General features: G+C 37.5%; 1 protein-coding gene across 9 annotated transcripts in view; it reads left to right on the forward strand.

The window, feature by feature from the left end:
• The window catches only part of ARHGEF7 (Rho guanine nucleotide exchange factor 7), a 110,045-nt gene that overhangs the window by 54,915 nt on the left and 39,549 nt on the right, over positions 1-15,581 (forward strand). For 6 of the 9 annotated variants that reach the window (XM_090128900.1, XM_031613792.2, XM_031613791.2 and 3 more), the window contains 3 exons: positions 6,343-6,437; positions 6,737-6,832; positions 14,700-14,822. In XM_090128900.1, the coding sequence (XP_089985026.1) occupies positions 6,343-6,437; positions 6,737-6,832; positions 14,700-14,822 (314 nt within the window). Of the gene's footprint in view, positions 1-2,713; positions 2,776-2,796; positions 4,050-6,342; positions 6,438-6,736; positions 6,833-14,699; positions 14,823-15,581 lie in introns of those variants that run through there. The other 3 variants (XM_090128880.1, XM_031613793.2, XM_090128869.1) reach the window with 3 other exon arrangements.

Consider the following 15,581-nt stretch of genomic DNA (forward strand, 5'->3'; position numbering starts at 1 on the left):
GAGCTTTTTATATATAGTAGAACCTCATTTAATTAAATGCTCTTGTCACTACAATGAAATTGAGCCTTGTCAGAACCCTAGTGTTGAAACTGGATAGGAATTTTAGTGAGTTCTCACACAAACAAGATCATTTCAGTTTAATGAAATATCACGCATATGGATTCTAAGCATGATTCAAAATTATAGTCTCAAGTAAATGAGTAATATGCATTAATGTAATGTATTCTGCTCATTTTACTTGCTTGGCTAGTTGTTAATTTCATTTCTCTCACCTTAATATGCAGTCGCTCTTCTCCAGCCACTATAAATTAATGAAATTCTGATGTATGAAAATGATTAAGAATATTTTGTTCTTTTGTTGTACAAGACATTGAACATCTGCAATGATTTACCTTTTTTGTATTCATGCTTATAAGTCGACCTGGTTATTAACTTCCAGAACCTCTCCCTTATAACTGACGAATTGATTTCGTGGCAGAATTTGCATAGCTAGAAAATATGGATCGCCTTTAGTAGGCACCCAGGGGTTCTTTAGTCTAATATTTGTACCTCTTTAATAGATAAGAAATGTGAAATCTAATCTTTAAACCTGATGTAACCATTTTGCGAAACCTTTGTTTACTAACAGGAGATACTTTGGGAAGCAAAAACAGTATGATGCTTTTTGTTAACCACTGCTCCCTGCTGGTGTAAGAAGAAAGCACAGGCATTCTTTCCTTTTTCTTTGAACCACTGTCTTTGGTTTTCTTTTCTCTTCATCTTATTTGTCAGGGTTAGAAGGACCATCAGCATCATGTCATGCTTTCATCTTTTGTGATTGTGGCATGGATAACATGAACCACCTGGAGAACGGAGCAGTTTTGCATATAGGCTTCTATTTGAAAATACTGAAGCACCCTCCTGCTCCTCCCCACTCACTTGCATGATTTGTCTGTCAACAGCCATAATTCCATGGCAAATGATGGGCTCTGATGCTTTGGCTGTTGCGTTCCACGCCTGCTAGTCTTGATGAAAATGATTGATAAAGGCACATATCTTCAAATAGAAGAAATAATGCTCTCACTGTACTACATGCAGCAACAAAATACCTGATTGCTTCCATTTTTACTTTTTCCCTGTGTATCTTCATAGCCCATTTCACTCTTTTTTTTTTTTTGAAGTTGCTGTAGTGTGATGGTTGTTTCTCTTTAATTGCTGTTTTGATGTTAAAACCTATGGTTTTTTTTCTGTACAAGAAAACAGGAATGAATACACAAATATAGCAAAGATAAGGTTTAATTGTTTCAGTGGGTAAAAGAGTGCTTTTACTTCAATTGAACATATATCCATTGTGACATTTTAGTCAAAATAAGCTGACATTTTATTATTTTTTATAAGAGGGCTGCTAAATATTAGAGTTTCTCTGATAGGCCCACATATTACATACAGTCATAATAAATATGCCTAGTGTAATAATAATATCATCTGTTAAATCAGGGTTTAGTTAAAGCTCCAGTTTGACTGTGTCCAAAACAAGTTAAATCTTATGTTTGCCTATTTTACTTAATAATTTAGGCCAGTTTCAGGGGTAACAGTGTACTTCATTGAAAATAAAAAAAGTAAATGTTTGAAAGTAAATGGCTAAAACTATGGTTAAGGAGGATAAGTTACAAAAGGCCATACAGTTTTGAAGTAATGTCTTTGTTTTCTTTTTATATTTGTTTCCTGAATAACATATTGCCATTATCACAGAAATTTGAGTTACTATCCGCTTTAGGAAGCCATAGTTACATTCTAAAGTTGTCTTTGTTCCTGTTGTAAATGATAAATAGTGACATTGGTGACATCATACACTCAGAATTAGGCTATTTTCACCTTGATCAGGTGCATTCATCTGATGGGATAAGTTTCCTTCAGTTTTGACTGCTAGCTATTTATTAACTAATGAGGGTCTGTTGTGTCCTGAGGGGCAAAACTGACTTATCCATAATAATATAGATAGTAAATTAAAGCATTGGCCCTAGAATATTGTTCTTAAGTCTGTTAGCAGTGAATTAGATAATTGTTTTGTTTTCAAAACAATTTCTTTTTCTGCACTGTAACGAATACCTCCAATTTTTAATCTCGTCACCTTACTATTTTTGTTTAAAGAATGAGAGGCTGTGCTATAGCATGCACTTTGTTTCCAAGAGGTAAAACTTTATTGCTGTTCTTAAAACTTAAATTAGGATAGAGGGCATCTACATTTTCTTGAAAAATTCTAAGTGCTTACTATGGCAATATAATCCAAATAATTATTTTAAGTCTTTAATATGTAGTGATATTTATAGGTAGATTAATATTCAAACAGTTTAAACTGTGAATTGAGTTTTTGTTCTGTTTTGCTGCGTAAACTGCAACTCCTGCTTTGTATAACTGGTCGTTGTTACAGATGTGGTTCTTCCCTGTGATAAACATTTCATCATCAATCCACATGGAACCCATACTAAGGGTCAAAAAAGAGTAGCTCCTAATGAACTGTAGATGAAAGAACATGGCCTGAGTTAGAGTAAGCATTAAAAACTGTGTTGCTGTCACTTGACAGCCAGGCATGTTCTGGGACTAGTATGCTGGGATTCCTTGCTACTGTTGAGTTGTGACTGTATTCCTTCGTAGATACTGAGACGCTGTAAACCTCATGACTGTTTGTTGCTATCTTTCCTAGGGAAGGATTTGTGCTGCAGGTAGCACCTGTGAGTGTGTTGGTCAGCCTGAGGAAAAGAATCAAAGGACAGTTCAGAGGAAACTCAGGAAGTGGTAGGAGAGGCTTTGCTAATCTCCCCTTCTGGGAAAACAACTGCATAGGCTCAGGAAAGTGCTTAAAATGAAGATGAGACTGCTTTCTTCTGTTCTTCATCTCCGTGTAAACATGTTTATGGATTTGCAGAACTCCAGCTGAAATTCATAACACAGATCATGATGGTCTCTGCTTTGTTAGTGGTGCCTTGCAGTTGGGGTTGCTTAAAAGTATGGGATACATTTGGTTTATTGTTACGCTTTGCCTAGTTGGAGACCGGGGGGTTAGTGGAGTGTCTGTGCTGCAGCATCTTCTCCATTAAATGGTACAAGACTGAACAGGATATAATATGGACCAGACTTGTTGGAAGTGTTTCCAACTTGACCCTGTAGAAGTAATTCAGTAGCCTGCCACTGAAGAAGTGAAGTGATTGTATTATTGCGTGTTATTCCCTGAGGACAGAATGGGTTATGTTTTATTTTTTCTTGTTGATTCCTTGAGAATTTAAAACTTGGCATCCCACATAAAATCATCTTGGCTTAGAAGATAATTGTGTGGAGTCTAAGCAGCTTTTCTAAAAGCTAGTAAAGAAATGGACAGCATTCTCTACAGTATGAGTATTTTGATAAGCGATTGGAAAACAACTGTGCCTTTTGAGGCCCTGCTTTTTAAGTTGGAGCAAGTGTTTGTATTTATCAAAGTTCATGAATGTTTGAAAGGGCACTGGAGATAATGGGATACTTTTATGGTGCTTTACACTGCTCCTCTTGAGACCTCTTTTAGGGAATATAGTCTGAGTTTCATGATCCAGGAATATTAGACATTGACTGCTTTTGCTGAACGTGCGATACTCCACTTGAATGCTTTATTGCCTGCATAAAATGAGAATGTGCTGCAGGATCATGCCCAAGTGCCACTATGAAATCTGCTTTTTTTCCCTGTGTTGGAAGGTGATCAGCTTTGCGTAGGTCATTTAAATCCGTTTTTGGGTGGTAGCTTTCCCCTTAGGGAAATGACTGGGGTTTTGTGTGACAGAATTGTTAACCAAGCTTGAATTTTCCATGCCTTGTGATTGAGAGAGCTTGTGCTCTGTGAGCTCAGTTTTCTGTGCCTGCCATTCATCAGTGTTACGGATTGTAAAAGCTGCCACTTCAATGCTGCTCTTTTGGTACCCAGACTTATCTGTGCAAATGTTGTGGTGGAGCTGTGGAAACAAGGTCTTCGAGGTCTCATGGGGTCTTGCAGCAGCCAGAACACGCGGAAAACAGGAAAGGGAAGAAAGGTGATTATCAGAGTTTACGGGCAAGATGTGGATATGAGGGATATAATGGTGCTCTGGTGCCAGAATACAGAATTACAATACGGAGCACTTAGTTCTTCAAAGCATAGCCAAGGATTTTATCCTTATTGGTTCGTCGTGAGGTTGGTAAGTCAAGCTGGAAGGATGCAGAAGTTCACAGAACGGATGTTTTGGAGCGATGTGAGCAAGATTGTTCTCTTTAAAAACATATTCAATTAGAACTATGCTGTATGAAAAAAAGGAAATAGGTTGAATGTACTTTGAGAGGTATTTAACGCTGTGTTTATGTCTGATCTATTGTGCAGAATAATGTAAAGCAGTATAAGAGTATCTACTTCAAAGTCATGCAAAGTATTATTTAGTTTTTTTTTTTCCAATTAACTTATCTGGCTGATGCCCATTTTTTTTTTTTCCCCTCATCCTTCATATCTTTTTCCTCCAACTACTTCTACATATTTCAAAGAAAGCCTTCAAATAAAAATCCCAGTTAGCACAGGAAATTAATTGAGCTGTTAGACATGAAACTAGTTTTATTTCAGCCTTCTCAGAAAGCTGTTTGTAGCAAAGGGTGGGAAATACTCTGAGAAAATGGAGCACAGTCCTTCAATGTCTCCAGCAAACTTGTTGGTCTTTTTGTCTTTTCATGTTTTCTGGAAATGTTCAATGTTTTGTCAGGTTGCTGTGTTTTTTTTGTCCTTGGCTTTGTCTCCTTTTCCCAACTAATGACTTTAGCAGGAAGATTTTTGTTGGAAAGGCTGTATTTGAAAACATTGATCTTGCATTTGGTTTTGAACCATATGGATTGCAAGTACTTCTATGCTCTCACGTTAACAGCTGACTTCTTTTGTATTATATTTGTTTTAGAAAGCAGGATTTAATTTATTTTGGTTTGATTTCCATGATCACTGGAAATGTATTTTTCTCTTGTTTTACTGCTTAGACCAGAGAAGATTAAAAAGGTTTTTAGTTTTTTTTTTTTAAGAGTAATTTTTGCTCTGCGTTGTATTTCATACTGTAGATTCCTATTTAATAGCTACAGCTTTCCTTGTGACATTCTTCTGTCATCATGTTTAGCAGAGAATGGAGACATTTTAATCTTCAGCTCAGGATTCAGATTTCCAACAAAAGAATGAACTCAAAAGTGGTCTCTCTCTTTCTCCAAATGAATAGAACCATTCAAGGAATAAGCAGAATCAATGACACCAATGAAAGGAACAGTGAATTCTTCATTGACATACTGAACTATTTAAAGTTATTTCATCAGGTTTGCATTTAGGAATGAATGGCTTTTTTTATTTCCTAAGAAAGAGTATTGACTACAACACTGAATAATGCACTCAATTACAGTCGTTACTATAAATGCTGAAATGAGATATTGCTGTAGGCCCGGCATGTAGCAAAAAAGAGGTTTGTGGTATGGCTTATGAGCAATAATTTTCAGAAAGTTTTCACAGCTTACTGTGTTTTATGTGTGGCATTTAATTCTGATGAATCTCCTGCTAGATCACTCGCTTTTTGAAGGCAGAAAGTAATTTGTCTGCTAGAAGCACTGTAGATTTTGACATGGTTCTCTTAAAGCAGGCTCATTAGAGATAACCCATTAAAATGCTTTCTTGTACATACTTGGGAGTATTCCAGTTGTTTGATTCATATTCATCCAAAAAGCAAGTATTTACTGTACATTATTTTTTAAAATTTCCTCGTGGTACTGTATTTTACTGCACTCTTGATGGAAGTTTGAGCATCCTCATTTAAAAAGATTATTGCAACAATACTAATCATATTGCAAAGTGAAGTCGTCAGTTATTTGATATTTATGAATCTGACCTTTTAGCTAGAACAGTGCATCTGAATAAGCGAACTCTTTGCTAGTAAGATAAGTTGTGCTGTGACTCAGACTGAGAAAACAAGTTGTTGTTTGTTTCTCTTAAAACTTCTAATGTGCTTTGCCATTCTCTGATCTGTGACCATTTTGAAGTGCGCAGGAGGAATAATTACTCCTGGCTCTGGAAGGACACTCTCTCTTAACAGTAAAAGTTAGTTAGCATAATGTAATTATTGTTTGCACTCCTGGTGTGTGGCTGAAGGGTAGCTTGTGTGGTTGTGTGTGTTTTTTCTCTTTGAGTTCTGTAAGTATATAGTACTTAATGCTTTTCTGCTGATGCTAAATGTCTTAATATAAGAGCGTTCTTTTAAATTTTCCCAGTGCTAAATAAATATGTTTTAAGACTGGTATTAGTATGAATGTTTTTGAAAAATACCCATTAGCCATTGTCATTTATTGTAGGTGCTACAAAATATATTAGAAACAGAAAATGAATATTCTAAGGAGCTACAGACAATGCTTTCAAACTACCTGCGACCGTTACAAGCCAGTGAAAAGTATGTGAGTTTGTTTTAACTTTTAAAATAAAGCTGCAGATCACTTGGATATTGGGGAGGGCTTATGTCATCAAAACTTTAGTTCTAATATTAATGTGCATTTTCTTGTGTGGACTGAGATCCTTGAGGCAGGAGTTTCTGTCTCAAGTTCCTGTTCTTCTTGCTTGCTGACTTGGACAGGTTGATTCTGGCTCTTGTTCAAAGAATCAGTAAGCATTTTTTTATGTTCTAGGTTTTCTTAAAGAACAAATACTCAGTAACTACAAACATAAACACGTTTTGTTTTACCTTGGCAACAGGTTAAACTCGACAAACACTTCATACTTAATGGGAAATCTGGAAGAAATAAGTTCTTTTCAGCAGATGCTTGTACAGTCTTTAGAAGAATGCACCAAGTAAGTACTCTGCATACCAGATGGTGTAGAATTCTAACAAGCAAATATTTTATTATTACTTGTTTTGTAAGTTAATGTTTGAGATGAAATTTTGTACCTCTCATTGTAATGGTAGTTGCTACAACAACAAAAAAAAAGAAAGTAATAGATGTTTAGACAATTATTCCTTGCTTGTACAGGTAAATATTGGCCCTGGGATGCAAATGCAGAGGTAGGAATTTAAAAATAGTTAGAAAACAATTTATAAGTTTTCATAACCTGTTATGTGCTAGCAAGGAGGTGATAAAAAGTGGTGTGTGTTTTATTGTGGAAGAAGGATTTTCTTAAGAGTGGAAGAGAATGAAGGTAGCGATTATGCTGTGATGGAACAGTGGAGGTGAGGAGGGGGAAGTGAGTTGGATGAAGGACTCCATGAAAAGAGTTTTGGTCAATACATTTTTGTCCCAATCAGTGGTAGTCATCAACATGTGCTGGGAGATGCATATAGAATAGACAGAAAAATCTGAAAAAAAAAAAAAGAAAAAGAAATCAGTCTCAATGCCTGTACTGTATTATCTAAGGATCATGAAGCAGAAAGGAAAAGCGGCATGAAGAATGGAAGCATCTCTTTTCCTTCTGTAGGTTAGATTAGTTGTAGCAGGATGTTTTTCACTATTCCTGCAGTGAAGGTGTAAGAAAGATGACCACCACATTTGTCTTTTCCTTACAGGTTTCTGCTGTTGAAACTCTGCAGAAAGTGTAGTTCCTCTTATTAATCTTGCTTGAGTCCTTTTCCTTGCTTGTATTCTGGTTTTGTCTGACCACATGATGAGCTACTGTGACTGCTAATCCAAATTTGCTAGTTTCCTGCCAAATCAGTCATTTAAATTGCTACTAAAGGCTGAGACAAGTTTTAGTCTGCGCAGGGGAAATACTGGAAGCACTTGGCTGCGAGTAGGAGTGAATTGTCTTGGACGGAGGAGAAAATACCTATCTTGGCAGCACTGATTGCATTCCGTGTATTTTATTTTGACTTTTTCCTCCTCTGTTCCTCTAAGCTGATCTGTGTTAAGAGGAAGCTTTGACAAAGTGTAAGTTGTGCCTCTTCTAGACGTTAATTTCTGTCTGGGCACGTTGCTGACTTTGGATCTCATGTCCTCCTACCATCTGGCTTCTCTCCCTGTCTTCTTTCTCTAGACAGCTTATACTGGAGAGAATGAAAAGGAGCTAATGAGTTAGCAGTGGAAGGGAGGCATTCTCAAAATGATCTTTCTTCCATGCTGCATTTCAGTAAGAAGGGTATTCTTTTTGGCAAGTTCAACTCAAACACATAGCTGACCAACTTGCAAAACCCTGAGGATGACTGTATGTCCACGTGCTTAGATATTTTGTTGTCTTTTATCATTCCACTTCCTATTGTTGAATTCTTTTTTACTATTATATTGCTTCTATAAATCACAAGTTAAGAAAATGAACAGACTGTCGTCTTCCAAAACTTTTGATTAAAATGCTTTTAAGAAAAATACTGCCTTCAAACAAATATTAATGCTAGCTTCGTTTTAACTTGATATGTAGATTAATGCTTTATCTTCAAGCTTAAAGCAATGTTTTAGAGTATTTTCTGTGATTTAAATCATATTGGCACACTCTTTCATAATGTCCTTTGTTTTTCTTCTGGGTAAGTGAAATATTACCATGTAATAAATTAGGAAATATAATGGATTGTAGTAGGTGGGCAGAGGAAGTGATGCTTCAGGATTACTGGAGGGTTACTACAAATGTTTTTAATTATTTTCTTTTTATAAATATGCTGGTCATGCCAAGTTATATTTTCAGTTCAATTTTCATCATAGCATATCAACTTGAGCATCCAACTTCCTCCTGTTTTGAACCTAATCCATCATAATTCTTGTAATGTAGAAGAATGCTTGCCCTGCTGCCCTGTTTTTTTGTCATTTTGCCATGTTTTTTTGGCTGGTAAACCTGTTCTCTAAACTCCCAGGCTGAAAATAGATTTATCATTTTATTTTATTTTTGGCAGGGAGCTTACAGTGCCATCATTCAGGCACTTCAAGTTGCAGCATCCGGTGTGTTGTTCTGTTTATTTTTTTTATCTTAAACTTGTCAGAGTGACCAAACACAGATGTTCTGCCACTTGTGGTGTTGCCAGCCAACATAGCTCAACAACTTCTTGCTCTTGTGCTTGTGGGTTTGAATGTTAGTTAAGTTCTGAACTCTGCTTGCATCTATTTGTCATTTTAGTTCTCTTTAATAAAACCTTGAACGTGGAACTTCCTGGTGCTTTTTTTTTCTTTTTGCCTGCACCTTGTTGACTTCTTCTGATCTTCGTGTTGTTAAACACTGGTTGCTTTCACAGCACTTCATGCTGTAGTGTTTTTTTGTGTGTGTGTGTTTTGGGGGAGAGAGGTATTTGGATACAATCCGATTCTGATCGTGTCCCACTTCCCTCCTGTTCCTGCCCAGTTTTCCAAACCTGAAAGCTCTGCTGATGCACTGCTGAAGGTTTGTTCTCTCTGAACTTGTCCAGGTTGGCTTTGCTGCAATACAGCTGCTGTGCTCCTGTGCACTGCTCCATCTGTTGCAGTCTTGGGAGTTTTTCTGTCTGGCTGCCTGAATGCTAGGGACTGTGTAGCAGATGCTTTGAGGTTACGTCTGCCTTTGCAGTTTCTTTTTATTGTTTAGCAAACAAAAACAGTGTATTAAATGAATCTAACTAGCATTGAATGAGAATCTGCTGACTGATCGCTTCTTTTCAAGTGTGCTTAGTTTTGATGGATGTCAAAGCACAGCAATGGCCAAGGCAGAGAGGTGCTGCTGGAGTCTTCAGCTTACAGAAGAGGATTTATGATGGCAAAACAGAGTAGGGGAGTGCCCCAGTCTCAAGAAGGAGTGGTCCATTGTTCTAAAGCTCTTTTCAAAATCTGTGATCTAGTACCAAATCTGAGGAGTGTCTCAATGAACAAATTTCTTCCTATTTTGTCATATCTGGGCTGATCCAAGTGATCTCTACTGTTGCAGTGCTGCTTTTTAGATGTTTTTGGAGCAAGTGGTTGATCAGTTATTTCTTCTGAAAAAAACTTGTCCATTCATCTGGGAGTACAAGCTGTCAATCTGTGGTTGCAGTTTGCAGGGCAGGTTGTCCAGAGATGCCAAGATGTGCCAGAGTGCCTATGTATTATCTTCTCTGTAGCAAAGTAAAGGCTGAGCTGCTTTTTATTTAGCAATCTACTTATCTTCCTGCACCATCACACCTATAGTGGGGTTTTGCCTTCTGTTTCCCTCACATCCTCATTCTTACTCATCACGGCTATGTTTTTCATCTTGTTCTGGGATGGTCCTGGAATGGTATGGGGATTAAAAACGGGATGGGGTGGAGGGGAAAGGTTTAGTTGTGAGCAAGAGAATGCTTCTCTGTAACCCAAGACTAATGGGTGTTTCAGAATTGATTCTGAGTGTCTGTCTGTCATGTCTGTTAAAGGCTCATTCTGGTACCTCCTCTTGCTTTTGGTTACTGTGACTATCAATAAATAAGGCTATCCATGTTAAGTGAACTTGAACACATTACCTTCAGCTTGTGTGAAGCAAACGTGCAACTTCACTGATGTTAGAGAAGTAAGGTAAATATGAAAGGTATGACACTGAAAGAGCACTGAAAAGTAGATAGATTACAAGTTGAATAGTGTCTCAATTTGTGAAAATAATAGCTTGGAAGACTGTGAAAGTTTTCCTTATTTCAGCAATTCTGTTCACGTCATCTCCCTAGGCTTTGCAGTTGTTTCACGTTCCTTTCACAAACTGCACCTTTGAAGTTATTAGCTACCTTCATCATTTAATCATCTTTGTAGACCTTCACTTGTTTTCAATCTTGCAGTTGTAACAAATGAAGTTACCGTTGATGATCAAAGCCTTTCACAGAGATGGGAAGAGACAGGAAATTTCTTGTGGAAGAAGATGGAGAGGAATAGAAAATGCTGCCCAGATAATTCACAGAATTGTAAGAAATGGAAGGGAACTCAGGGATTATCTAGTCCAACCCCCTGCTAAAACAGACTCCCTAAATTCCTTAATGGTTAGTCTTCAGTTTGTGACAGGCTATGTAATTGTACGTACAGGGACATAAATGATAGTGCGTGACAGTCTTCTGGTAACCGTACAACAAGGTGAGATTTAGAGTTGTAATCTCATCCTAGCAAAAAAGAAAGCTTATAGACAGCATGAGATCTATATTTCTTTAAATTTGCCTTTGTTAACCTGTGTTATAATTTCTCTGGATTCATCAGTTTACAACAACCTTTACTGTGGTGTTGTAAAGGTCAATGATGCAACAATGCAACAACTAAGATAATAATTCTGTAGTGTTCTGATATAATTCTGTAGTGTTGCTGTTTCTCTGTTGGCTGCCAATCAAGCTTTAGTCCTGTTATGATCACTGACCATGGGAAGTAATCGTGACTGAGCAACAAAGTCATCTTCTTTCTTGCTGCTCTCAAATTATTTTGCTATAGGAACCCACTTTAAACCTGGGGAACGGAGCTGGTAGCTATCAGATACAGCAACAAAAAATGTATTTACTCAGTAATTTAGATGCTGTTGTACAATAATTGTGCCTGTATAGGCTTTGTTAATGTTCTCTAATCCTGTAAATGAAATTAAACATGTCTTTGGTTTTCTTATAACTGAAGCTTTTTTCATTCTTTAAATATATGTACATGTATATTTGTGTGCCTGTATTATGTACATTGTTATGCTCATAATTCCTTTTTAGTTGAGGTATTAAATGAGAGAATATTTAGATGCCAGCATGAGAATAAATTATAAAACTATGCTCTTTATTGAATTGGAACACATAATTACCAGAAGGTTTGTATGATTTTGTGACAGGCATTAAATTGTTGTTTTTCAGGCAATTAAAGGAAATGGAGATAATTTATTAATTATTCTTGTAAAATTAGTAGAACGTTCTCAATTAATGTATGTAGCTGAAAAGTTGAAGGGAATAAGTGGCCACCCCCTTGTGAAGTCTGTTGATTATCTTAATTCAGCAAAGAATATGTAGTATGAAGTTACAGTGCATGTGCAGCATGTGAGAGAGAATAATATCGATCTTTCTTTCTGCTAAAAGAACAGCAGGCTGAGGAGACACAGATGTCTGCTTGATGTGAGAAGCCATAATTCACTTCCCACTGCTCCCCACCCCCTCCCCCAGGCAATACAGTATGAAGAGACAATTTTTTCCATTTTTAGCAGTTGTTCATTGGGGCCTCTTACTATTTAATGCTGAGCTATATTTCCTTCGTGTGTCTACAGAGTCTGAGATTCTCACTGCATCTATTGCTTGAAGAATGTATTGTTAGCTCATGCTTAAATTTATTACAGGAGACTGACTGCTAGAAGGGAAATCCTGCTTGGATGGCTGTATGAATAACATCTCTCAGTCTACTGAGGAATGCCCCAAATGCCTGCAGAAGCTGCTGCCCTGTTAATGTCAAAATTTAAAATTTTATTTCAAGAGAAATAGTTTCAGACAATAAAATATGAGCCCTGGCTCTTGATGTAAGGAGCCCCTGACAGTGTGATCAGAATACAGCTAGCATGGTGTGCTAACAGGGAATTCAGTGATCATTTTCTGGATGTCTTCAAGTGAATGGTGTTACCGGATAAGGTTTCCCTTGTCTCACATCTGAACATCTCCACAGTCAATTCTGATTTTTCAGCGACTTGGTCTTCCTTTGCCATACAGAGGGACTAAACAGCATCTCTCTTCAGAAGGAAAACGCTATCTGTTGATATTTAGAAATGTTACGAACATGTTCAGGACAATGAGATTTTTGATTTTTGAAAAGAAAAACAATATTCTACCTGAGAGAATTGTCTGAACTAATGTCAGCATGAAACCACCAGATTGTGCTAACGGTAGTCTGGGTGTTTGCTGAGGACTCACCTAGCTTCAGAGCAAGGTGAAATATTGGATTTAAGAGTAGTTAGATAAAACAACAGCGAAAATTCCTGTTTTCTTGAGCCTGTTGCCAGGATGAGTCAAAGGCTTGGCATGCTGATGTTGATGTTAAGAAATGCAGCCTTTATGCAAGAAAGGGAAAGTATGAAGGAAATTAAGACACTATTTGGACACAGCCTCTCAGACAAGCATTGTAATCTAGGATTGCTGAAAACTTTACACTGTCTTCTGGGTGAGTTCATTGTGGGTTATACAATCAACTATGGTTCATGTTGTAGAATCATAGAATGGCCTGGGCTGAAAAGGACCTCAAAGTTTCAACCCCCCCTGCTATGTGCAGGGTTGCCAACCATGAGACTAGGCTGCCTAGAGTCACATCCAGCCTGGCCTTGAATGCCTCCAGGGATGGGGCATCCACAACCCCCTTGGGCAACCTGTTCTGGTGTGCCACCATCCTCTGTGTGAAGAACTTCCTCCTCACATTGCTGGCTCTTGAATAGGCTTAGTCTTTCAAGTGGAGGTTTCCCTGTTTTAAAATAAGAAAGTAGCTTCATCCATCCTTACTATGTGCTTGTTAGTCCGATTCATTCTTTCTAGTATGGATATTTTAATGATCAGTTCTGAGAATGGTGGTGTAGTAGCAGTAAGGAAGCAAGACTAGACAGACTTCATACTTTCCGTTGGTGTATGTTCAACCTGAAGATTTCTTTGTATTTTTAAAAAGAATGGGAGTGTTTCTCCCTGTGTAAGAAGTATGCAGCTTAAGGAGATGCTAAAATAGAGCAACTCTCACAGTCTTGTTTTTGCTTTTTATACTGATGCAGAATCAGAGTTCAGGCTTTCTGCAAATTCTTCAGGTTCGAAGCTGTTGTGATTCAGCCATCTTTGGATATTTACACTCCAGATGTTTTCTTACTGCAGTCTGAAATGACAGTTTCTGCTACAACCTTTTGAAAAAGAGGCTGCATATTCATATTCTTTTTTTCTGTCCATACCACTTCGTCACTTGCATGGAGAAAATGCATGTTTATTTTTCTGACAAACATTATCAAAACTGATTAGGTTCACCAAAACTGTGAAAGTAACCTTTTATTCTAAATACTGTTTCACTTACAGAATATTTTTTTCTTCTAAAGTAACTAATGCTACTGTTGTAATGTTATTCAACCAAAAGAATTCTCCTGTGCAAAAAGACTAAAGTAGAATTTACTGCTTAGCAGATGTGGCTCATTCTAGCATGGAAGACAAAGTATGAGTTACAGGAAGTATTTCTATATTGGTGGTAAAGCAGCATTTTTGTCCTTGTAGCAAATGAGCCATAAAGGTGTTTTATGATGCCTAGAAAGCAAGGTGAGGGATGATTGTATGAAAACTACCTGTAGTTGCTCCATAACTGGCTATTTGCTCTATCAGAGCTTAATATGGTACTTTCATGAGTATTTTAAGCACGTCATATTTGTTGTTGAGGGTAGAGAGAGAATCCTATTGCTTACTTGATCCAGTTTTGTCAAAATGCTGTAATATTCATTTCAAGATTTGGCGTGGTGTATACATGGATAGTAACACTAGGTGCATTGTGTAAAAAATCAAGCTCCTAAAAAATATGCTGATTAATTCTTGAAAAAGGCCAGCTGAGTGAATGTCTTACAAGTATGTCAAGATATGCCTAGGCTTTGAGGATGTAACCAAACCTGGCAGATATAGGATTGAAGTTGTAAAAAGAAGAAAGAAGGTGCTGTTGTTTGCTGGCTGATGCCCTGAGAAACCTTATGTTCATTTAAAATAATAATGAAGAGGTTAACATTGTATGAACTAGGTGGACTTCACTCACAAAGAATATACTGTTTAGCCTGGGTTTAACTTTTTTCTTTGGTTCATATTAATGTAACTTCTTTATTACTCCATTTTTAGGTTGCCTGAAGCTCAGCAGAGAGTTGGAGGATGTTTTCTAAATTTGATGTCACAGATGAAAAGCTTATACCTTGCCTACTGTGCCAATCATCCATCAGCAGTAAATGTTCTCACAGAACACAGGTATGTTTACCTTGTGGTCTTCAAAGAGTTTTATACAGGAAAAGTGTGTAGCATGTACTTGTGTTGTAAAGACTTGTCTTTTATTGACATGCATTTGGTATAGTAGAACTTGTTTGGGGAAGAAAAAATAAACTCATACCTTGAAGTTGGTTTGTATCCTCGTGGCCAGATTGACAACTTGAGGCCATTTCCCCTCATCCTGTCACCTGTCACCAGTGAGAAGAGACCAATCCCGCTCTCACTGTAAGCACCTTTCAGGTCTTGAAAGAGAGCAGTAAGGTCTCTCCTCAGCCTCCTCTTCCCCAGACTAAACAGCCTCAGTTCCTTCAGTCCCTCCTCATAGGGCATGTTCTCCAAGCAGCCTTGTTGCCCTTCTTTGGACCTGCTCCAGTGTGTGTCCTTTCTGTACTGCGGTGCCCAATGATTTGCTCTTGGATTGCTTTTGAATAACATGAGGAGTGTGAGCTTTTCAGGTTCACATAATTTGTATTTCTTGTGTGTGAGATATAGGATGCTGAGTTAACAATGTAGAAGTTGCACAGCTTTGAAAATGACCTTGAATTTGCATAGAAAATAGCTAGAATCGCATGTAGGATGGAGTGTTGAGGCCAGAATTTGATTTTAAGTCTACTTCCACAGAATTTCACTGTGTATTCTGATGACCACATGCTGCAACAGCTGTTAACTTGATGCTGTTTGCTTGTGATGCAGTATGGAACCATGACCTTCTCTTGAAGGTCAGACACAGTATACATTCTG

This window comes from Phasianus colchicus, chromosome 1 (assembly GCF_987193195.1).
Source record: "Phasianus colchicus chromosome 1, bPhaCol1.hap1.1, whole genome shotgun sequence".
Lineage (NCBI taxonomy): Eukaryota > Metazoa > Chordata > Aves > Galliformes > Phasianidae > Phasianus > Phasianus colchicus.